At 37.8% G+C, this 23,616-nt stretch overlaps 2 protein-coding genes and 1 long non-coding RNA gene across 4 annotated transcripts; all 3 read right to left on the bottom strand.

Moving 5' to 3' along the window:
- On the bottom strand, nucleotides 1–4,228 carry LOC110636030 (pentatricopeptide repeat-containing protein At5g64320, mitochondrial). Its single transcript, XM_058140270.1, is given in 5 exon segments — nucleotides 1–236; nucleotides 771–995; nucleotides 1,070–2,674; nucleotides 2,676–3,488; nucleotides 3,894–4,228. Coding segments are annotated over 2 exon segments (2,172 nt in total). The 5' UTR covers nucleotides 3,401–3,488; nucleotides 3,894–4,228; the 3' UTR covers nucleotides 1–236; nucleotides 771–995; nucleotides 1,070–1,227.
- A 761-nt stretch (nucleotides 4,229–4,989) lies between these two features.
- Nucleotides 4,990–5,917, bottom strand: LOC131175430 (uncharacterized). Its single transcript, XR_009145624.1, has 2 exons — nucleotides 5,515–5,917; nucleotides 4,990–5,360 (listed from the first exon to the last, which is right to left on the bottom strand). It is a non-coding gene; the product is annotated as an uncharacterized LOC131175430 (long non-coding RNA).
- A 13,427-nt stretch (nucleotides 5,918–19,344) lies between these two features.
- On the bottom strand, nucleotides 19,345–22,499 carry LOC131168805 (MDIS1-interacting receptor like kinase 2-like). Of its 2 annotated transcripts, none has more exons than XM_058140134.1 (2): nucleotides 19,877–22,499; nucleotides 19,345–19,776 (listed from the first exon to the last, which is right to left on the bottom strand). In XM_058140134.1, the coding sequence occupies exons 1-2, from the start codon at nucleotides 22,443–22,445 to the stop codon at nucleotides 19,457–19,459; spliced, it is 2,889 nt and encodes a 962-aa protein (XP_057996117.1). In that variant the 5' UTR covers nucleotides 22,446–22,499; the 3' UTR covers nucleotides 19,345–19,456. The 2 variants fall into 2 exon arrangements, with proteins under 2 accessions (XP_057996117.1, XP_021641249.2); XM_021785557.2 differs by having other exon boundaries at nucleotides 19,901–22,499.
- Nucleotides 22,500–23,616: the final 1,117 nt, after the last annotated feature.

Genomic DNA, 23,616 nt, shown 5'->3' with positions numbered 1-23,616 from the left:
TTATCAATTCCACATTTCAAATTGGAATAGTTTGGAACCATCTTGAAATCTACTCCTCTTAATGCCAAAAAAAAAAAAAAAAAGGAGACGCCTGTTTCCGTACATACATTATTGCCTGCATTCTTATATATAGCACAAGAGAGTTGATACATTACGTTGTACCAGGCACCAAGCTCCACTGCTTCATTCCGTTACTGGATGAATACCGAAAAGAACGAAATTCCCCGGTGCCTTGTCTGCAGAATTAAAAGAAAATATCAGTAATACCATGAAGAAAACAAACGAACAATGAAGAAATAACACAAGGACGAAGTAAGAGTCAACAAATCTAACCAGTAGCTGGCACACGCAAAAAAATAAAATAAAATAAAAATAATAAAAAAAAACAGTGAAAGGGGAACAAAATAGAAGAAAATTTAAGTGTAATTGAGACAAACTACTCAGACTTAGCTAGCAAACATATTCACCGAGTGGAGTTCAAACACGAGTAGCAAGTTAAGCCAAATTTAAGTATGATAATCCTCGACCAAAGTAGTTCGGGAGCCTAATCTAGCATTTCAAATATATTTTATACTATACTATTTAAATAATAATTTACGATATTAAGTTTCAACTCAAGCCTTAATTCAAGATCAATAACTTTAATAGCAATTGAGTTAAGTTTGTGTGTCCAACCGAGTTGTGAATGAACATGAAAAGATAGGAATACAGGATTAGATCAAGCTTGAGTTGAGTTTTCTAATCAAATCAAGTTAGAGGAGTAGTAATACATTGTATTGATTTGACTTGGCTGGACAGCACCCCTATGAATATTGAACCAATGGTAATCCAGATTTTAGAAAGGCCCTCTTGATATCCATATTCAGTTAATCTACAAACCAGGATTAACTTCAGATACTCATCATCTATGTTCAACTTCAACTACTCAGCTTTTAGAGCAGCGCCAACCTTTCGTAAACACATGGTGATACACTCATCTCCTGTAGTAGACCAATCTGCAAAAGGTAAATGAAAGTTAGCAAATCAACATTAATGTAAAATCCAAAAAAAAGAAATGCAAATCACCAACCAGTGACCATTAAGTAGCAAGGAGTAGAAGGATCAGGCAACTCATATTGTGTGAAATTGCAACGAACAATATTTTCCATTTGGATGCAGCTGGAAGGGATCAATTAACGATGCCTAAGCAAATTCGTCTTCCAAGATCAGAAGCTCCCTTCCAGTGAATTAAAACTGAGAATAGGATGAAGTTTTACTCTCATTGCCACTTTTTTTAAAAAAATTGCTGACCAAAATATACCATGTTACATCATTAGGTACAAAGTCATTCTTGACAATTTGATGGAGGAGTAAACATGCATCGTCAAACATTCCATCTCTGCAATGCCAACAAATCAAAGTGTTATAAGTAATAGCATCAGGTTGTATTCCTTCAACCTGCAATTTGTCAAAGAGATTGACAGCCTCCCGAATGTTCCCCATCTTGCATAAACCATTAATCAGGCTGTTGTAGCTGACAATGTCAGGTGCCAATCCTCGATGAATCATATCCCTTAGAAGCTCAAGTGCATTACGTACTTTGCCAACTCTACAAAGGCCATTGATCAATATATTGCATGAGATATTACTGGGAATTAGATCCTTCCTGATCATTTCTTCAAACAATCCCAATCCTTTCTCAATGGCCCCAACTTTGCAGAATGCTTTTATTAGGCCATTGTAAGTGATTTTATCAAGAGGGCATCCTCTGAATAACATATCATTTACAAGCTTAAGTGCTTCTTGAATTGCACCTCTCCTCAAAAAAGCATGAATCAATGTGTTGTAAGTTACAGTATTGGCAATAACACCCTCCAATAACATATCACGATAGAGTCCTAAGGCTTCCTCCATCTCATCAACCTTGCATAAACCAAATATTAGAGTATTAAATGTAAATATGTCAGGCTTACATCCTTTGCTTGACATTTCACCAAGCATCTCCAAAGCTTCATGAACCTTCCCACCCTTGCATAAAGCACATATTAGGGTGTTGTATCCCTCTAAACTCAAACCAAGTCCCTTAGCTGACATCTCATTTAAAACATGACCAGCTTCATCTAATTGACCTTTCTTACAGAACCCATCAAGCAAAATAGTGTATGCCATTACATTGGGCTTGCAACCACTGACAGCCATCTCATCAACCAATTCAAGAGCTGAACCCATAAGCCCCTTCTTGCAAAACCCATGTATCAGTATGTTAAATGTGAAAGGATCAGGCTTACATCCATCAATTAACATCTTATCATACAAAAAACCCTTAGCTTCATCCAAGCGGCCGCTCTTTACATATCCATTAATCACGATATTGAAGTGCACTGTACTTGGAACAAAGATTTCGTTCAACAACACCTGGGCTTCATCTACTTGTGCGGCTCTATACAACCCATGCATTAGAACTCCATAAGTCATATCATTAGGGGTGAAACCACAGAGAAGCGTCCGGTCAACCAATTTTGCCCCCTCATGAATTCGATTAAGCCTGCACAATCCATGAATAACATCATTGAAGGTATCAACATCAGGAATGCATCCCATCAGGAACATTTGCCCCAGAAATTTCAATGCTTCATTCACTCTATCTCTCTTTGAAAGTGCATGTATGAGAGTCTGGTAGACCACTGAATTTGGCACACCCATATTTTGTCATGTCTCTAAGCAGTGAGCAAGCATTATCAACTTCAGTAACCATACAGAGCGCTTTCATCACCACATCAAATGTGTAAACAGTGGGTAATACACCCTTACTCAGCAAGTCATAAAAAATATTTGATGCAACACTAGGGCAGTTACCAGCTACCAGTATCTCCAACACAACATTATAAGACTTAAATGTTGGCTCACAAGAATAAACACATTTCATATCCAACAACAGCCTAGTAGCTTGACCAGGCAAACTGGCTCTCCCATAAGATTTCATAATACATATGAAGAGGGGCTCTCTAAAAACAATCCCTTCCTCTTTCATCTGCAACAACAACCTATCTATAACTTTAAACTCTTTGGCTTCACCAAGCTTTTTGATTAACACATAGTACACCTTAAATGTGTGACAATAGCCCTTCTGGGCACCTGCCCATTGGAATATTGCCATTGATGTGGATACATCAAGTGGCAATTCAAGCAGTTTACAGAGTTGAAATGGGGTGATTTGATTAAAAGATTTTCGAAGCTCTTTGAGGTCAAACGGTCTGAGTAATCTTTCCCATTCAGTTTCATGTATTGCCCCATCATGTTTCGAGTTAACATTACCATAATATCTAAAAAATCCAGATGGAAAAAGAACGAAATAAGGGTTCTTAGGCAAAGACTGCAGGGCTTTGCCCACATGAGCTGTGAGCTTCGCTCCTTTTAGCATTAGTGTCCAGAAAGAACTCGGGCATCTCCCGAAAAAGAGTTCACTTTACCTCAATTCTTAATTTGCATGCTAGAAAACTATTATCCACCTGTAAAAGAAAGCACATGAGTTTGAGACTATATATACAGTTTCAAAAACTGAAAGATATTAAATGGGAAATGTATAGTTCTAAAGGAAACATAAAACAGCACCCTATAGGATGGGCATGAAGAAATGTGTGCCTAAATGAGAAATACGTAACATATCGCAAGTAAGAGCCAAGCTACTTTATAGCTCCAACTTTTGCTCCCCAAACACTAGTCAAGCATCAAGCAATTCATCAAATGGTGGGAAAAGCCCATCAATTCTTCTTCTTCTTCTTCTTTTTTTTTTTTCTCTCTCAAACAGCAAGCAACTGATCAAGTCGAAGAACAAAGCCACATTAATCCTATATAATCAACAAATCAAAATCATTGTAATAGCATTTCAAGAGGGAAGGAGGAGGAAGTGGTGCCTGAAACACGGAGCTTCAATTGTCCGACTGGCGGCGTCGTTCGAGTTGAGAAAGCTTCAGGGAAACGAATCAAGACAAAATAGAAAGTGGGTTGTCAATGTTGTGAGGTCGTCTGTGCCATAGAAGATTAAGGGAGCCGTTCAAAACAGAAAGCGGAAGCTTACAGGGAAAGCAAGGAAGGAAAGGAAATTCGGGACATTCAATATCTGATCGTCGCCGGCCGTCGCTGTCGCCTAGGGAATTTGAGGGAGCCGAATCGAAAGCTCAAAACAAAAAATGGAAGCTTGAATAAGGGAAAGAGAATTAGGGATGGGAACCAAAATCGCGGGTGTGTTTTATGGATTGAAAGTAGTTCTTGAGAAAGTAAATTTTAGGTAAAAAGTTAAATTAATCCCTTAATTTTAGTCCGATACTTTTCTTTTTTAACAGAAGTCCAATAATTTAATAATCATAATTTTTTTATTAAATTAATTAAATCTTTTATATTTTATATTTTAACTTTCAATTTAATCTTTTATATAAAATTAAGAAAATTACTCAAAATCAAAACTTTATTTCTTTCACAATTTCACTTCGTCATCGTTAATATTTTCTTTTTTTTTTTATTCTTTAAATTTCATAATTAACCTATTTAAAAATATTACTACTCTATTTAAAAATTATAATTTTATAAAAATTTAATTTAATTATTTTTTTATTATTTTTCATATTTAAAATAAAATAATTCAAATTCTTTTTTATTTAATTAACCTTTAATAAAATAAATTTAATTAGTATATAAATAAGATTAGAGCTTAGTAATAATACCCATGATTAGCATTATAATTATTCCCAACTTTCTTCTATTTTTTTGTTTAACCAATTAAATCTTAAATTGAACTTCAATTTGATATTAAAAAGAAAAATAAATAAATAAATAAAAATATAATAATAAAAAGCGATTCATTTAAGTGCCAATGAGACATTTAATAGTTAAATAATTGCCTAAAAATTTTATTTTATTGATGGTCATTTAGCTATTAAATTTTTTTTTTTTAAATTATTGATATAACCAAAAAGAAATTATAATAATTAAATGGGATTTTGCTAATCCATGTATCGTAAAGTTTTAGATAAACCATCCATTTTCGTTTTTATTCTAAATAAGCAACAATTTACAAGTCCAGACAAGGCAAAGATCACATCAGAACTTCAGCGAGCAGATAGAAGATATCGCCAATAGCAATTGAGGGAGCTAGCTTGGCAGAATCCAGGAAAGAACTCCAGCAGACAGATCCACTTGCAGATATTAAATTATTGTAGCAAATGATCTTCATTATTCCTTTCTTATAATTATTTAATTAATTAAGCATTGCAAATTAAAATTAGGGGATTTTCCACCGGAAGATTGCATTAAAAGAAGTTAATGAACGGCAGGAGGCGTCGTAGTCCTATAGTGGCCATCCCAAGGATCATCCATCGCCTTGACTGCAACAAGAAGAAGAAGAAAAATATCATATACTTCATTTCGTCCTGTAACTTCATATGTGTGCACTTAAAATTCCATGTAAAAAGAGAAACTGCAAAAGCTAAAAGCTACCATTATGAGTTAATTCAGGAACCAATAGACTTGGGTACTTACCAGTCACATGAGGCTTGGAAGACTCTAGCAGATCCCTTACTCCCATTGCAGAGGCCAAGAGGAGAATGAAAATCAAGAAAACCTGCCCGAGAAACAAAGTTATCTTGGTACCCATTTTCTTAATATACCAATTGAGTTCATCTTTTCTACATTTATAGCCGCTAATAGGCTCCTTATGAAGACCTGCTTTCAATTTAAACTGTTTATTGTGCAAGGAAGACTTTTCATGAGCTAAGAACTTAAGACATTCAAATTTCAAATTAAGAATGAATCAAAATTCTTTAGAAATAAAAATAAATTAAATAAAATTAATGAAACATATAAATTTGATTTGACATTTCAATCTTCAACAATTGACAGAATAATTCCCTAACGGTAAGAAAGAAAACTAGCATACATACAGATAGCCGTAGGTTGGGGTTTTTTTTTTTTTTTTTTTTCTTAGGTTCAAGTCTACTACTTCAACAACTCCACAGAAAAATGGATTAGTCTTGAGAGAAATTATGAAGTTGGTGAAACAGGAAAATGAAATCCTTCTCAATTTGACCAATTCATCAGTTTACAAGTTATTTTTATTAACATTAAATGAATATTCCTTAATATATATATATAATATTTAATTTATATTCTTAAAAAATTAGCACATCATAATTTTAAGTAAAATATATAATAATTTTTATTAAACTCATTATAATTTTAAATAATATATTAATTATAAATTAAATGAGTAATAAATATGTAATTTACTTTAACAAAAAAAAAAAAAACATAAGAAATTCTTTCCCTTATCTTCTATTGTTCAGTTCCGATTGCAGCGCCTGACTTACCTACATTGCTCCCACCAGGGCAATTTGACTCTAAAAAAAAAAAATAAAAAAAAAGGAGGGGGTAATTATGAAATTCAGTACTATACAATCCAAGTATTAATTACTTTTTCAGTTTTAAAATGCGTATTTCAGGTTTCTCCTTATTTTAAGTTTTATGATTTTTTTTTCTAGTTTTTAAAGTAAAAAAAATTATTATAATATTAAATTCGAGTAAAATATTAATTAAATTATAATTTATTTTATTTTATTTTAATTAATATAAATAATTAAATTATTTTATATATTAAAATAATTAATTACATTATAATTATAATGTAACACCTCAAAATTTTAAATTTTATGAGTATTTTTGGTATTTTAATTTTATTTAAATTTTAGGAATTTTTTTAGATTTTTCGGATTTTAAAAATCGGGTTCGATTTTTCGAAAATATAAACTTTGATAATTTTTAAAAATTAATTTAAAGACCACGTGGCAAAACTAAAAATATATTTGGAGTCTACGTATTTTTCTGAGTTTTCTGAAATTTTTTTGAAATTTTTAGACCTCGTTTTCGGTCCCGAGGCAGAGTAAAAATTCAAAATTTTGTATCCTGAATCTAACCGGCCGAATCGAACAGGATCGAATCGGACCGGTCGAATCGGACCGGCTCCCTTTTTCTTCTTCCCTTTTCTTCCGCGCGTCCCGACCTCCTCCCCTTCTTTCTTTCTTTTCTCTCTCCTCGCCTCGCCGGCCACCACCTCCCCTCGCCACCCCACTCACAGCGCCGCCTCCCACTGGCCCCACCGACGGCCGCCCCAAACGGTCGGAAAACGCGCGCGAACGTCCTCCCCTGCGCGCACGACGTTTCGACTTCCTCGGCCAAAATCCGGCCGATCCGGCCACCAATCGGACCGGGTCTTGTGTCTAAAATCATCTACTCGACGAGAGCTTTCCATAGACACCAAGAACACCGAAATCCATCGAGCGGTTTGTCCGATTTTTGCTCGGAAAGTTTTTAGCCCATTTCGACTTTTGGGCTAGATTTCTCACAAACCGTGAACCCCACGAGAAAACCGAGAGTACCAGAGCGCTCCACTCGTCGAGAGCTTCGCGGCGACATAAATTTTGAAATTTTCTGACACCATTTTTCGGTGGGTCCCACGGAACTTCGCAGTGTTTTTCCGAGCATTTAATGAGCTTAGAAAATTCTGAAAAATTTATCTACTAACCCCCGTGTTATGGGCTTCGTGTAGGTATCTTCAATTCGCGAAAATTCGACAGTTGTCCGGGTCTGTGAATTTCCGGCCAGACAGACCCGTTACCGGAAAAGTCTCCGAATTGGATCGAGGTTTTGGCTATCCCCCATTGTCAGACGTCCCGAGCGCGTTCCCGAAGTCGGAATCGGCAAAGGTAAACCCGAACCTTGCTTTTTCGTAATTTTCTAGTGCTTAAATAGGATTAAAAATTCATAAAATATTCGTGGTAGCTTAGAAAATTATGATTCTTTTTGCAATAGCTTAGTAATATTGCTAAGGACAGCGGGGCAAAGTTTTAGAATTTTTAGAGCTTGTTTGGGCAGTTTTTGCAAAAATGATCAATTATAAGGACTAAATTGAAATTTTACATATTGTGATGGATGACTGATTTGATGGGCCCAGGAGGGGCTGTGTGATATGATTGAGCTGTGGATATATGGATTGTAAATATAGAAGTGTGTTTTGAGCCATTTTGCAGGTTGGGTAGGTCCTAGGTATAGGGGAGACTCTGCCGGATTTTCGGCACGACTTAGGACGTATTTGGTCTTTTTCTTTATTTGTATTGAGTCATTTGTATTAAATAATTGTAATGTAATTGTCAGGTGAGCCGGGACAGCCTTCTTCCTCCGTCCAGCCACCACAGTGACCGTTGTCAAGTCTGTGAGTAAAATATTAATTTTAATTGTAATTTCACTATTATTATATGTTCAAGCATGCCCATGCATCACTTATATGCATATATTTATGTAGTTAAACTCTAGGCACGATTTATGTTGCATTTATAACTGTTAACGTGCCATGAATGTTGTTGTGGTAATTTGGAGCAGTGTGCGTGCGTTGGTGTGCGTGTGATGTGGTGTGGACTATGGACAGGACGGGTAGTCACGGCTTGAGTTCTTCGCTGGGACCCGATCCTTCGAGGGGTAGTCACGGCTTGAGTTCTTCATTGGACCTCGATTTGGTTTATTAAGCGAAAGTCCGCTTGAGTTCTTCACGCACCAAAGTTGGATTTAAGAGAGCTGTATAGGGGATCAGCTCCCATATATTATGATTGATACTACAGGGTGTGTGAGTGCTCCAAATTTCCTTTTTGATGTTATGATGTGAAAATGTTATTGATGTTGCATTTCACTCTACAGGGTGCATTAGTTTTAGATAGTTATAGAGATTATGGTTAAAATTGATATTTTACTCTCTGAGTCGAACGCTCACTCCTGTTCAAAAATTTTTCCAGGCCACAGGAGGATATTTTTGAGATTAACCTGCTTTCTCCCTCGCAGGTCGATTACTAATGTTTGTATAAACTTGTTAAATCTTAGAATTTCCGCATGTGTTAGAAATGTTTATTTGATTTGGGTCTGTAAACTAAATTATTATTTTGGACCTGTAGACTTAATATTCTATGCATGTTTGATGGATTGGATGAGGGAGCTGAGCTCCCATTTATTTTTATGCTGATGAGTATGTGGAGGGTGAGCTGAGCTCCCCAATTGAGTATTTATTGTGTTTACAGGTCGGGTGAGTCGAAAACTCCCCGTTGGAAAGTCCATTTTATGGCCGGACTCTGTCCGTTTATTTTCTTGAATTTGGGCCCAAATGGGCCTTAGAGTTGGGTTAATGAATAGTTAGGCTTACTACGGGCCTCGGGGGCTTTAGGCTGGCCCAGGTCCTAGTGCCGGTCCGGCCCATAGGTTGGGTCGTGACAAATGTGGTATCAGAGCTTAGGCTCCAGATTCTTAGGGAATGTTTGTCTAAAGTGTTGGGAAGAGTCTACTAGGAATCACATACGGAAAATTAGGGTCCATATTCATCTTGCATTGTCATCTTTGCTTCTAGTTTCTGCTCCATATATTATGTATAAATATGAGTCTATAGAGCTGTGTAATGTGCAGTTTTGAATTTTGTAGGCTAATGCTGCTGAATTTTAGGAAAATGCGTAGAAGCCGGAGAGCTGCCACTGCACCAGAACCAGATGTGCCTGACGAGGTGTCGGCACAGGATGAGGCGCCTGCCTCGAGGAGGCGGGGTAGGAGGCCTAGAGCTGCTCAAGTAGAAGAGCAGCTGCCAACAGTTCAGGATCAGTCTTTCATGGCACAGGGTCCCATGGACCCCATGGCAGCTACTCTAGCTGGGTTGCAGAGGACCATCGATATGATGGCGCAGTATATGGTCCACCCCCCACAGCAGCAGCAGTCCACCGCACCAAGAGGAGAACCTTATAAACAGATCATAAATTTCAAGAAGTTGGTGCCTGGTACTTATGATGTGTCAGACGATGCATATCGGTTTTTGGATTCCTGCAGACAGGCAGGAACAGAATTGCAGTTGACTGATAGAAGACTAATAGAGTGTATACAGCATGTCATGGGGCCTATGCCTAGACAATGGATGAATGACTACGTGTTACCTCGGATGGAGGGTTTGTCGTGGGCTCAGTTTGTGGAACTGTTCATCAATCGGTTTGTGCCAGAAAGCTTCAGAGATCAGAAGCAGTGGGCCTTTAAGGCCTTAAGACAGAATGGCAGGTCTGTAGATGAATATGCTACAGAATTTCTGGAATTGAGCAGATATGCCCCTACAGCAGTAGCTACAGAAACTATGAAGGTGAAGAGATTCCTAAAGGGGCTTGACAGGAGGTATGCGAACCTGGCCATGATGTCTGATCAGTCTTTTGATGTGGTGGTTGATCGAGCCAGACAGATTGAGATTAGCTATGCTGTGGATGACAGCGTAAGGGCAAAGAAAAACAGAGCAGAGGGTTCTTCAGGTGTTCTCCAAATGGGTACTCCGGATAGTGGTGGCCAGAGTAATTACAGAGGAAAGAGTAGGAACAAGAAGAGCGGTTTTAGACACAAAGCTTGAGGATTCAGACCAGGGTACGGATCCAGCAGTGGTCACAGTTCGGGGTACAGCAGTTATGGGTCTGGTTCAGGATCCTCCTTGGCACCTTGTGCACAGTGTGGAAGAGGACATTCAGGACCTTGTTTGATGGGTTCAGGAGTATGCTTCAAGTGTGGCCAACCAGGTCACTTTGCTAGGGAATACCCCGTGTTCAGTGAGCCACAGATGGGGTCACAGGGTTCTGTTGCGAATGTTCCTCGTCAGTTGTATCCAGGTGCTTCTAGCATAGCAGGCAGTCAGTTCAGTGGCCAACAGGGCCGAGGACAAGGGGGACGTGGATTTGGAGGCAGATTAGGAGGTAGAAGTCAGTATCAGGGTTCTGCCACTCAGGGTAGGGGTCAAGCTCGGGTTTTCACCCTGACCCACCAGGATGCTCAGGCTTCAAATGCAGTTGTGGCAGGTATTCTTCTGGTCTGTTCCTATGAGGCTCGTGTTTTGATAGATCCGGGTGCTACGCACTCATTTGTCTCCCCTGTGTTTGCCATGAGGATGGGTAGAAACCCTACAACCTTAGAATGTCCTTTGTCGGTAGCTACCCCGCTTAGTGACAACATAGATGTAGATATGGTTTTTCCGGGTAGCCCAGTGGTAGTGGATGGAAAGATCCTCCCAGCAGACTTGGTTCCTCTACCAGTAATGGATTTTGATGTAATTTTGGGGATGGATTGGTTGGCAACTCATTATGCCACCTTAGACTGCAGGAACAAAAGGGTGTATTTCCACATACCTGGTGTGGAAGAGTTTAGCTTTGATGGTGACAGGAGCGTGGCTCCATATAATTTGGTGTCAGCAATTAGTGCTAGAAAAATGTTGAGGTGTGGATACCAAGGGTATTTGGCATTGGTGAGAGATACATCTGTAGAAGGTGTCAGCATGGAAAATGTTCCTGTTGTCAGAGAATTTATGGATGTCTTCCCAGAGGAGCTTCTAAGGTTGCCACCAGGAAGGGAAATAGAGTTTTGCATTGATGTTGTGCCGGGTACAAACCCCATTTCAATGCCACCTTACAGAATGGCACCAGCAGAATTGAAGGAGTTAAAGGAGCAATTACAGGAGCTTTTGGACAAGGGTTTTATACGTCTGAGCACTTCACCCTGGGGTACTCCTGTTCTATTTGTGAGAAAGAAGGATGGGTCATTGAGGTTGTGTATTGACTACAGACAACTGAACAAGGTGACTGTGAAGAACAAGTATCCACTTCCTCGGATCGATGATCTGTTTGATCAGCTCCAAGGGGCTAGATTCTTTTCCAAGATAGACCTGCGATCAGGCTACCATCAGTTGAGAATCAGGGATGAGGACGTGTCCAAAACGGCATTCAGGACAAGATATGGTCATTATGAGTTCTTGGTGATGTCTTTTGGACTCACTAATGCACCAGCAACCTTCATGGACTTGATGAACCGGGTGTTCAAGCCATTTTTGGACCGTTTTGTCATCGTATTCATAGATGACATTTTGGTATACTCCCAGACCGAGGAAGAACACGTGTGGCACTTGAGAAAGGTGTTGCAGACTTTGAGGGAGCACCAGCTATACGCCAAATTTTTGAAATGTGAATTTTGGCTAAAAAGCATCTCGTTCTTGGGACACGTGGTTTCTAGTGACGGCATTCAAGTGGATCCCAAGAAAATTGAAGTCAGAATCGATTGGCTTAGGCTTAGGCCTACAAATACCACCGAGGTGCGAAGTTTTCTGGGTCTAGCTGGCTACTATAGGCGTTTTGTGCAAGATTTCTCCAGGATAGCGGCTCCCCTAACTAAGTTAACCCGGAAGAATGTTCCATTCATTTGGACAGATGACTGTGAGAAGAGTTTCCAGACACTTAAGGAGTGTCTAACCACCGCCCCTGTGTTGACACTACCTATGAGCGGTGAAGGATACACCGTGTATTGTGACGCCTCCAGAGTTGGCCTAGGGTGTGTTTTGATGCAGAATGGAAAAGTAGTGGCTTATGCTTCAAGACAGCTGAAGAGGCATGAGCAGAACTACCCCACCCATGATTTGGAAATGGCGGCTGTAATCTTTGCACTAAAAATCTGGAGACACTACCTGTATGGTGAAGTGTGCGAGATATACACCGACCATAAGAGTTTGAAGTACATCTTCCAACAGAGGGATTTAAACTTGAGACAGAGGAGATGGATGGAGCTTCTGAAAAACTATGATTGCACCATCCAGTACCACCCTGGGAAGGCCAATGTAGTAGCAGATGCTTTGAGCAGAAAATCTTCTGGCAGTTTGGTGCACATTTCAGCGGAGAAGAGACCGTTGATTCAGGAGGTACATGAGTTGATGGATCAAGGTTTAATCCTAGATCTTTCTGATGAGGGGGTATTGCTGGCTCATTTTTCAGTGAGGCCAGACTTGAGAGACAAAGTTAGAGTTTCCCAGCACAGAGACCAACAATTGATGAAGATCATAGAAAGAGTACAGCAAGGTGAAGGTGGTGAGTTTGGATTTGCCAATGATGGCGCCCTAGTGCAAGGTTCTAGGATATGTGTGTCCGATGTAGACAATCTCATAGATGAAATCATGCGAGAGGCACACTATACACTGTACAGTGTCCACCCAGGTTCCACCAAGATGTACCATGATGTGAAAGATAGCTATTGGTGGAATGGCATGAAGAGAGACATCGCAGACTTTGTGTCCAAGTGTTTGACTTGTCAGAAGGTGAAGTTTGAACACCAGAGACCGTCAGGGAAGCTGCAAGAGCTCCCTATCCCAGAATGGAAGTGGGAAATAATTACCATGGATTTTTTGACTGGGTTGCCTCGTACCACGCGAGGATATGATTCGATATGGGTAATTGTAGACCGCTTAACCAAATCAGCTCACTTCTTGCCTGTGAAGACTACATATTCTGTGGCACAGTACGCCCGACTCTACATTCGAGAAATAGTCAGATTGCATGGAATTCCTGCTTCCATAATATCTGATAGAGGGCCCCAGTTCACTTCTCGATTTTGGAGGAAGTTGCAGGAAGCACTTGGTACACAGTTGAACTTCAGTACGGCTTTCCACCCTCAGACAGACGGACAGTCCGAAAAGACAATCCAAACACTGGAAGAGATGCTTCGCATGAGTGTTTTGGATTTTGGAGGTCAATGGGATGAGTAGCTAGCTTTGGTGGAGTTTGCCTACAACAACAGTTATCACTCCAGCATAGGGATGGCACCCTATGAGGCACTATATGAAAGAAAGTGTAGGTCTCCTCTGTGTTGGACAGAAATGGGGGAAGCGAAGGTGCATGATGTAGACCTAGTGCAGTACACTTCAGAAGTAGTTCCTTTAATCAGGGAACGACTGAAAACGGCTTTCAGTAGGCAGAAGAGTTATGCAGACCCCAGATGGAGGGATGTGGAGTTTGCAGTGGGCGACTATGTATTCCTGAAGGTTTCTCCAATGAAGGGAGTCATGAGATTTGGAAAGAAGGGCAAGTTGGCACCTCGGTATATCGGACCTTTTGAGGTTACGGATAGAGTTGGGGCAGTTGTCTACCGGTTGGAACTACCACCCAACCTTTCTCACGTTCATCCCGTGTTTCACATCTCCATGCTCAGAAAATACATTCCAGATCCCTCTCATGTACTACAGCCGGATGTAATAGAGCTAAAAGAGAACTTGACGTTTGAGGAGCAACCTGTAGCCATAGTGGACTACCAAGTGAGACAGCTGAGATCAAAACAGATCCCTATGGTTAAGGTTTTGTGGAGGAGTCACTGCTGGAAGAGTGCACCTGGGAGTCAGAACGGGACATGCGTAGCAAGTACCCTTATCTGTTCAATGTATAATCATGTGCTTTATTCTGCCTTGTGTAAAAATTCGAGGATGAATTTTCTGTAAGGGGGGAAGAATGTAACACCCCAAAATTTTAAATTTATGAGTATTTTTGGTATTTTAATTTTATTTAAATTTTAGGAATTTTTTTAGATTTTTTGGATTTTAAAAATCGGGTTCGATTTTCCGAAAATATAAACTTTGATGATTTTTAAAAATTAATTTAAAGACCACGTGGCAAAACTAAAAATATATTTGGAGTCTATGTATTTTTTTGAGTTTTCTAGAATTTTTTCAGAATTTTTGGACCTCGTTTTCGGTCCCGAGGCAGAGTAAAAATTCAAAATTTTGTATCCTGAATCGAACCGGCCGAATCGAACCGGACCGAATCGGACCGGTCGAATCGGACCGACTCCCTTTTTCTTCTTCCCTTTTCTTCCGCGCGTCCCGACCTCCTCCCCTTCTTTCTTTCTTTTCTCTCTCCTCCTGCCCCTGCCACCCCAGCTCACCGGCGCCACCTCCCAGCCGTCCCAGACGACCGACCGCCTCCCCAAACGGTCGGAAAACCCGCGCGAACGTCCTCCCCTGCGCGCGCGACGTTTCGACTTCCCCGGCCAAAATCCGGCCGATCCGGCCACCAATCGGACCGGGTCTTGTGTCTAAAATCATCTACTCGACGAGAGCTTTCCATAGACACCAAGAACACCGAAATCCATCGAGCGGTTTGTCCGATTTTTGCTCGGAAAGTTTTTAGCCCATTTCGACTTTTGGGCTAGATTTCTCACAAACCGTGAACCCCACGAGAAAACCGAGAGTACCAGCGCGCTCCACTCATCGAGAGCTTCGCGGCGACATAAATTTCGAAATTTTCTGACACCGTTTTTCGGTGGGTCCCACGGAACTTCGCAATGTTTTTTCGAGCATTTAATGAGCTTAGAAAATTCTAAAAAATTTATCTACTAACCCCCGTGTTATGGGCTTCGTGTAGGTATCTTCAATTCGCGGAAATTCGACAGTTGTCCGGTGCGTGAATTTCCGCATGCACTGCTTCTGGAAAAGTCTCCGAATTGGATCGAGGTTTTGGCTATCCCCCATTGTTAGACGTCCCGAGCGCGTTCCCGAAGTCGGAATCGGCAAAGGTAAACCCGAACCTTGCTTTTTCGTAATTTTCTAGTGCTTAAATAGAATTAAAAATTCATAAAATATTCGTGGTAGCTTAGAAAATTATGATTCTTTTTGCAATAGCTTAGTAATATTGCTAAGGACAGCGGGGCAAAGTTTTAGAATTTTTAGAGCTTGTTTGGGCAGTTTTTGCAAAAATGATCAATTATAAGGACTAAATTGAAATTTTACATATTGTGATGGATGACTGATTTGATGGGCCCAGGAGGGGCTGTGTGATATGATTGAGCTGTGGATATATGGATTGTAAATATAGAAGTGTGTTTTGAGCCATTTTGCAAAGTTGGGTAGGTCCTAGGTATAGGGAGACTCACGATTTTCTACGACTTAGGACGTATTTGGTCTTTTTCTTGATTTGTATTGAGTCATTTGTATTAAATAATTGTAATGTAATTGTCAGGTGAGCCGGGACAGCCTTCTTCCTCCGTCCAGCCACCACAGTGACCGTTGTCAAGTCTGTGAGTAAAATATTAATTTTAATTGTAATTTCACTATTATTATATGTTCAAGCATGCCCATGCATCACTTATATGCATATATTTATGTAGTTAAACTCTAGGCACGATTTATGTTGCATTTATAACTGTTAACGTGCCATGAATGTTGTTGTGGTAATTTGGAGCAGTGTGTGTGCGTTGGTGTGCGTGTGATGTGGTGTGGACTATGGACAGGACGGGTAGTCACGGCTTGAGTTCTTCGCTGGGACCCTCGATTTGGTTTATTAAGCGAAAGTCCGGCTTGAGTTCTTCGCTGGCACCAGGTTGGATTTAAGAGAGCTGTATAGGGGATCAGCTCCCATATATTATGATTGATACTACAGGGTGTGTGAGTGCTCCAAATTACCTTTTTGATGTTATGATGTGAAAATGTTATTGATGTTGCATTTCACTCTACAGGGTGCATTAGTTTTAGATAGTTATAGAGATTATGGTTAAAATTGATATTTTACTCTCTGAGTCGAACGCTCACTCCTGTTCAAAAATTTTTCCAGGCCACAGGAGAATATTTTTGAGGTTAACCTGCTTTCTCCCTCGCAGGTCGATTACTAATGTTTGTATAAACTTGTTAAATCTTAGAATTTCCGCATGTGTTAGAAATGTTTATTTGATTTGGGTCTGTAAACTAAATTATTATTTTGGACCTGTAGACTTAATATTCTATGCATGTTTGATGGATTGGATGAGGGAGCTGAGCTCCCATTTATTTTTATGCTGATGAGTATGTGGAGGGTGAGCTGAGCTCCCCAATTGAGTATTTATTGTGTTTACAGGTCGGGTGAGTCGAAAACTCCCCGTTGGAAAGTCCATTTTATGGCCGGACTCTGTCTATTTATTTTCTTGAATTTGGGCCCAAATGGGCTTTAGAGTTGGGTTAATGAATAGTTAAGCTTACTACGGGCCTCGGGGACTTTAGGCTGGCCCAGGTCCTAGTGTCGGTCCGGCCCATAGGTTGGATCGTGACATATAATTTAACTATTTATATTTATTTTTTATTTTTATATTTTATTTGTAAAATTTATAATCCCAAAATATATATATGTGTGTGTGTGTGTGTGTGTGTGTGTGATTCTGGGGATCTGGGGCGGAGCTACACTTAGACCAAAGGAGCATTGGCCTCCCCCAAGTTTTTAAAATTTTTTAAGAGTATAATAGTAATTTTTTAAAATATTAATATTTTTTTAATTATTGTTATATAAATTTTATGGGGATATTAGGCCTCATAAAATTTTAATAAATATTTTAAAATCTTTTAAGAATATAATATAGTGTAGTTTCTCAAAAATTAATTATTATCTTAATATTTTAAAAAATTTTAGGAGTATTATTAATTTTATAAAAAATATAAACTCTAAATTTTAACTGAATGATATTAATAATGAAACTCAAATTTTTTTATAAAAAAATTTAAGATATCATTATTTCTTGACTTATTTTTTATCATCAATTTTATTTTATTATAATTATTAATTTTTTTTAAAAAAAATTTAAATTATTGAATAAATTATCAAATAAAATTTTAATATATTTATTTTGTCATTTTTTTCATCGATTTAAAATTTTAGTGGCTTTCTTTTCGTAATCGTACTGCTATCATTAAAATTTCTTCATTTCTATAATTTTCTTAGATTCAAATTAAAAAAAAATTTATAAATTAAAGCCATATCATTTATTTTATTTTATTTATAATTTTAATTAAATTTATTTCTCTTGATTACTATAAAAAAAATTCAAGATAAATTAGATAAATTTTTTAATTTTAAGCTACTAATATATTATAAATATAATAATTTTTAATGTTAAATATTTATTAAAATAAAAACTTTAAATTTTAATTGGATGATATTAATAATGAAACGTAAATAAAAAAATTTAAGATATTATTATTTCTTGATTTATTTTTTATCATTAATTTTATTTTATTATAATTACTAATTTTTTTCTTTAAAATTTAAATTATTTAATAAATTATCAAATAAAATTTTAGTATATTTATTTTATCATTTTTTTCTTAAATTTAAAATTTTCGTGATTTTCTTTTTATAATCATATTGTTATTATTAAAATTTTTCTTTTACTATAATTTTCTTTGACTCAAATTAAAAAAAATTCTTTTATAAATTAAAATTATATCATTTATTTTATTTAATTTATAATTTTAATTAAATTTATTTTTCGTGATTACTATAAAAAAAATAAAATTCAACATAAATTAGATAAATTTTTTAATTTTAAACTATTAATATATTATAAATATAATAATTTTTAATGTTAAATATTTATTAATTTTTTTAATTAACAACAAATTTTATTTAATTTTTAACCAATAAATTTTATTTTTAAAATTTTTTTTATAAATTTATATTAATTTTATAAATTATATATTTTTTTAATTGAGTCCCTAATCAGAGACAAAATTTTCGGCTGAGCGCGTTGATTAACAGTATTCAATTACGGTCTATGTACGTTATCGTAGGAATATTTGCCGTATAGCTTTTATTTTATGCAATTCTTTTTACTGTGGCTTGGGCGGAAAGCTGTGGATCAGCGAAATCATTACAACTGTGGACTTGACTCATAAACGTGGAAGTCCACAAGCCCAATGTGGCGTGGAACCCTAATTTACCTGTGTAAATATTTTTTATTAAATTTAAATTTTCTTTTCCTCCCTTATTAAAAAATAATTTATGATTTATAAAGTTTCACATTTGAATTATAGTAAGAGTACATTGTAAAAAAAAAAAAAAAGATAGCAAAATGTGATTGGTGAGTCATCAAGTATTGTCTTGTAGTTGGAGGTTTAAATTCCAATAATCCCATTCCTTTAGCAATTTCTTACGTACCAAAAAAAATTAGCAAATTGGTGGAAGCCAAGCCATGATAAATGACATGGGTTTATTTATCTTTCAAAAAATAAACATGGGTTCATTTACTGCCTGCTTGGGCTGTTGCATTCTTGGCTTCTCCATGCATTATGAGTTTTTTTTGTAAATAAAAATTAATTTTGATTAGAATTTAAATTTAAATTCTCATAATATTAAAAATAATTTCAGTATTACCATATTAAAACTTTATTGAGAATATGTAAATGTAAAATTTTTATATCAAAACCAGATAAAATGAGTTAAGAATGTGTAAGTGAGTATTACATACTCATATATTTATTGCCTTAAAATTTTGGATTAAATATAATGTCAAATTTATGAATTTCTTTAAGGCTATAAAACAAATAAAAGATTCTTCTCAGCTTTGGGCTAACAGACTTTAGATGAGTTCACTGGAAATTTGAAGATGGGCTAACAGACAATCATACATAAAGAAGCTTAATGCTTTTCAATAATAATAATAATAATGATAAAAGGTTTAAGAACTGCATATTTTTGTAATATAGTGCGAGGGCGATTTAAAGATGGACATTTACGTGATATATACAAATTAACAAGTTTAATTTCTAAGCCTGCCAGAAATTCTGGAGCCAGTCCAATTGCAAGTTTCTTCAACCAATTGGACCAGCCTAGCAGATTTCCTTATCGGAACTAGCCTTCATTTCAAGAAGCTGAGATACAGTTCTCATCGATGGTCGAGATTGAGGATCGGCTCGTAAACATGAGAGTGCGATAGTTAACATACAGGACAATTTATCAGCAAGTTGTTGGCCTGGGGGAGGCGATACACGTGCATCTAACACATCTTCTAAGTGGATGCATCGGTTAGTCAATGATTGCAGACAGGATATGAGTTCCCCTGGATGCTTTCCGATCATAACTTCTAATGTTAGAACGCCAAAGCTATAAACATCACATTTCTCGCTCACCACGCCTGTGTAAGCAAGCTCTGCAAATAAGTAATGAACGGTATATGTTAACAGGACTTGGAATTTTGCTGGAAGCACAAAAAGTAAGCAACCTAATAGAGTAAAATTCAGAAGAGCAACCATTAATATAGATTTGGAGCTTACCTGGAGCAACATAGCCATATGTGCCTGCAATGGTTGTCCAATTAGATGAATCAGGCTTCAAAAACATGGCAGTGCCAAAATCTGAAACATGCGCTTCAAGTTCAGAGTTCAATAGGACATTTTTACTCGATATGTCTCGATGAACTACAGGAGGATCACAATCATGATGCATGTAAGTTAAAGCATGAGCTACACCTTTAATAACCTTAATCCTCTTTTCCCAATCCAACTCCTTGGCTCCTTTGTCGCTGCTTAGCATATTAGCCAAACTACCCATTTTTATGAACTCATAAACCAAAAATGTATGCCTTCCTCGAGAACAGAATCCATGGAGTTTCACAATGTTACGATGGCGCAGCTCTGATAAAGCTGCGACCTCATTGGTAAAACTTTTTAACCTCTCAACCTCTCCATCTCTGCCCAGATAATTCAGTTTTTTCACAGCTAACATTTGAGAACCTGGCATTTCCACTTTGTAAACCTTTCCAGTTCCCCCCTCTCCAATGCAGTACAAGTCATTGAAGTTTTTTGTGGCTTTAATGATGTCTTCATACACAATCCTCCCATTGAAATAGCACATCGAGAATGGATCTTCCCGACTGCTTGATTTGCTTCTATCTTTTGACATATTTCTTGATCTCCATCTCCGGAGAAATCCAAGAACACCAACTAATGCAAGTGAAAGGAAAAGTCCACCTGCTATCGGAGCAACAACAATTACAACTCTGTTTTTCTTATTCCCATCACTTTTTCTCTCAGGTATGGCGTTGCACGGTCTCAGACCTTGGACCAGACCACTGCATAAGTCTTTATTGTTGCTATAAGCACTTGGCTGGAATGAACGGAAGATGTTGCTATCAGGAAGTGGACCCTCTAAATTGTTGTATGAGAAGTTGGCATCAATCAAACTCCACATGCTGCTGAGAGAAGCAGGAATTGAACCACTGAGATTATTGGAAGATATATTCAGTCGTTCTAAACTCGTAAGCTTCCCAAGCTGAGAAGGTATCCCTCCAGTGAGAAAATTATGGCTCAAATCTAGCAAATCTTGTAAAGCTACAAGATTACCAATTTGATATGGGATTGTCCCGTTCAAGTTATTCTTGCCCAAGCCTAACAGTTGAAGTCTAGTGCAGTCGCCTATTTGATATGGAATTGGTCCACTCAGCATGTTCATAGAGAGGTCTAGAGACTGCAGCCTTGAAAGTTCTCCAATTTCCACTGGCACCTCACCTGAAATCCTGTTATCTTTCAGGCTTAGAAGCAACAGTTTGGATAATTTTCCGAATTGCACCGGTATCTCTCCGGAAATTTGATTGGAAGAAAGGTCAAGCACTGCTAGTCGGTTCAGTTGACTAATCTCAACAGCGATTTTGCCACTCAGCATATTCCCAGCAATTCTCATAACTGTGAGGTTCTGGCATTCTCCCCATTTTGCGGAGAGCTCACCTCTAAAATTGTTGAAACTTAGGTCAATATAAGTGAGATTTGGATACACTCCAAAATCTTGGTCTAGAGCTCCCGTGAGATGGTTATGTTCAAGCCTGACTCTATACAAGGTATGGCAGTTTTTTAGGCTTAATGGGATTGGACCAGAGAAATTGTTGAAGGCAGCTGTAAAGTTAATTAGCTTTCCACCTTGGCACACTTGTTGTGGCAATTGGCCAGCGAAGTTATTCTCAGAAAGGTGAAGAACGGTTAACGATGAAAGATTGCCCAATTGTGGAGGCACAAAACCGGACAATTTGTTTGTGAACAAGCGCAAATCAGTTAACTTGCTTAATCTGCCTAAATTTGGTGGGATGTTCCCAGAAAGGAGATTGCCGGAAAGGCGCATAACGGATAACTCACTCAAATTTCCTAAAGATCGAGGGATAGGACCATAAAAATGATTCTCATCTAGCGCTAGAAGAGACAGATATTTCAGGTTTCCTATTTCTTGGGGAATCCTGCCACCAAGCCCTGTAGTTTGAAAGAGTAAATTTTTTAGGCTAACAAGGCCAGTTTTGGCAGCACCTGTTCCATCAGGGAACAAGCGCGGGTCTAGCACACCGGTAATATTGTTTCGAGAAACGTCAAGCTCATAAACCTGAGTGAGATTGGCAAGAGAAAGAGGCAGAGTGCCGTTAAGAGAGTTGGTGGAAAGGTCAAGGAATTGGAGTTTAGAAAGTAACCCAATGTTGGACGGAATGGTGCCTGTGAGTCGGTTTACTTTAAGATCAAGACGAAGAAGATTTGGGAAGGAAGAGAAATCTAAGAATTGGAGAGTACCTGTCAAGCCTGTGTATGCAAGATTTATTTCAGTAACACTTCCTGCATCATTGCACATTATTCCTCGCCATTCGCAATGATTTGTGTTACTGGAATTGGCATCTTCCGGGGAAGGTACCCATGACTGGAGAATTGACTGATTTCCAAGGCTTTCTTTCCACTTGAGGAGGGCCAGAGCCTCTGCTGTTAAAGCGAAGCTTGCTTTACAGGAAGATAGTAATACTATCCAAGAAACCAAAAGCGCATATGAGATACAGTTCCCTTGGTTGGCCATAGCTGAGAAGGTTCTCGTTTCCCGCTAGCTAGTTGCTGGACATTTATCTTATGTGCACACGCATGGCTTACGTTTTGTTACTAATTGCCTCCAGCAAATACTAGTTTCTATCAAATTTGTGGAACAAAACTATGTCCGCGTTCACATAATGCTCAGGCATTCATTGAACCATTATCCCGAAGCAAAAAGAATATGGAGATACTGTTCATTGCCAAATTACCGACTAACTCTGTCAAATCGTGTTATGGCTGCTTTTTATTGATAAATAATTGTATGAAGGATGCCTTTTGGATTAAACATCATCTTAGCAAGTTTTGATAGTAGCATCCACCAATATGGGCACGTGTTGACGCAATATGAGGTCCAAGTCCAATGAGATATTAATTAAATGTTTCAAGTCCCTCGATGGTGGATGTCAGATTCACCATTTAGAAGAAGGTATGAGGTTGGCATTGAAGTATTGGTGGATAGTAATGTCCACATAAATGTATTTAGACTAATCATTTGCTTTAATTTTCTCAATAAAAATAATTACCTGTTTGAAATCTCGCATAACTATATGTGTGTGTATTAGTGGAACCTGAAAAATTAAATGTGCACAAGCTGTGATTGAAGTCAAGCTTTTAGGCTAAGGTATGTGCCCATTATTAGAAAAGTCAAGTTTTTAGGCTACTGCCTTTAGATACCCAAAATGAATAACATTGAAAGGTAATTAAACAGCCAAAAAGTCTCATTATGTCTTATTCAAGGATCTGGGCTGCGTTTTGTGAAGGAAAGGAAAGTCGCTATTACTTGTGGCAGATACATCACCATCACTAACCTATGAGTAATAGCATGCTTCTAATTATTTTTTCCTATTTTCAAATCTATCCTCATTTCATTGTAGACTTTCTAGAGGTAATTAAACAAATCAAAATATCATATGTCGTATTCATGGCTGCCAGATAACATCTTCTATTTCTATTCAATATCTCACACTTTTTTTTAACAGCAGATGACATAATGCAGCCTGTGTATCTATATTCTTCAAATGAACAGGAAATTGATCCTGGCAAGCCAAGAACCTGGCAGAACTATTATGGCAATTTCCAAGCTCTTATTATTTGTATAAGATTTCCATCAAACGTGATGGTGCTTACAGAGGATAATAATATAGTCATTGACCACTAAG

This window comes from Hevea brasiliensis, chromosome 17 (assembly GCF_030052815.1).
Source record: "Hevea brasiliensis isolate MT/VB/25A 57/8 chromosome 17, ASM3005281v1, whole genome shotgun sequence".
Taxonomy (NCBI): domain Eukaryota; kingdom Viridiplantae; phylum Streptophyta; class Magnoliopsida; order Malpighiales; family Euphorbiaceae; genus Hevea; species Hevea brasiliensis.
This window is presented reverse-complemented; position numbering and strand designations above follow the sequence as displayed.

Bases quoted from the DNA above. Each gene is read 5' to 3' on its own strand.
- LOC131168805 (XM_058140134.1), bottom strand. From the start codon at position 22,445: ATGGCCAACCAAGGGAACTGTATCTCATATGCGCTTTTGGTTTCTTGG. The intron at 19,777-19,876 runs GTTGCTCTTCTG...ACTTATTTGCAG, and splicing joins GCTCCAAATCTATATTAATG to AGCTTGCTTACACAGGCGTG.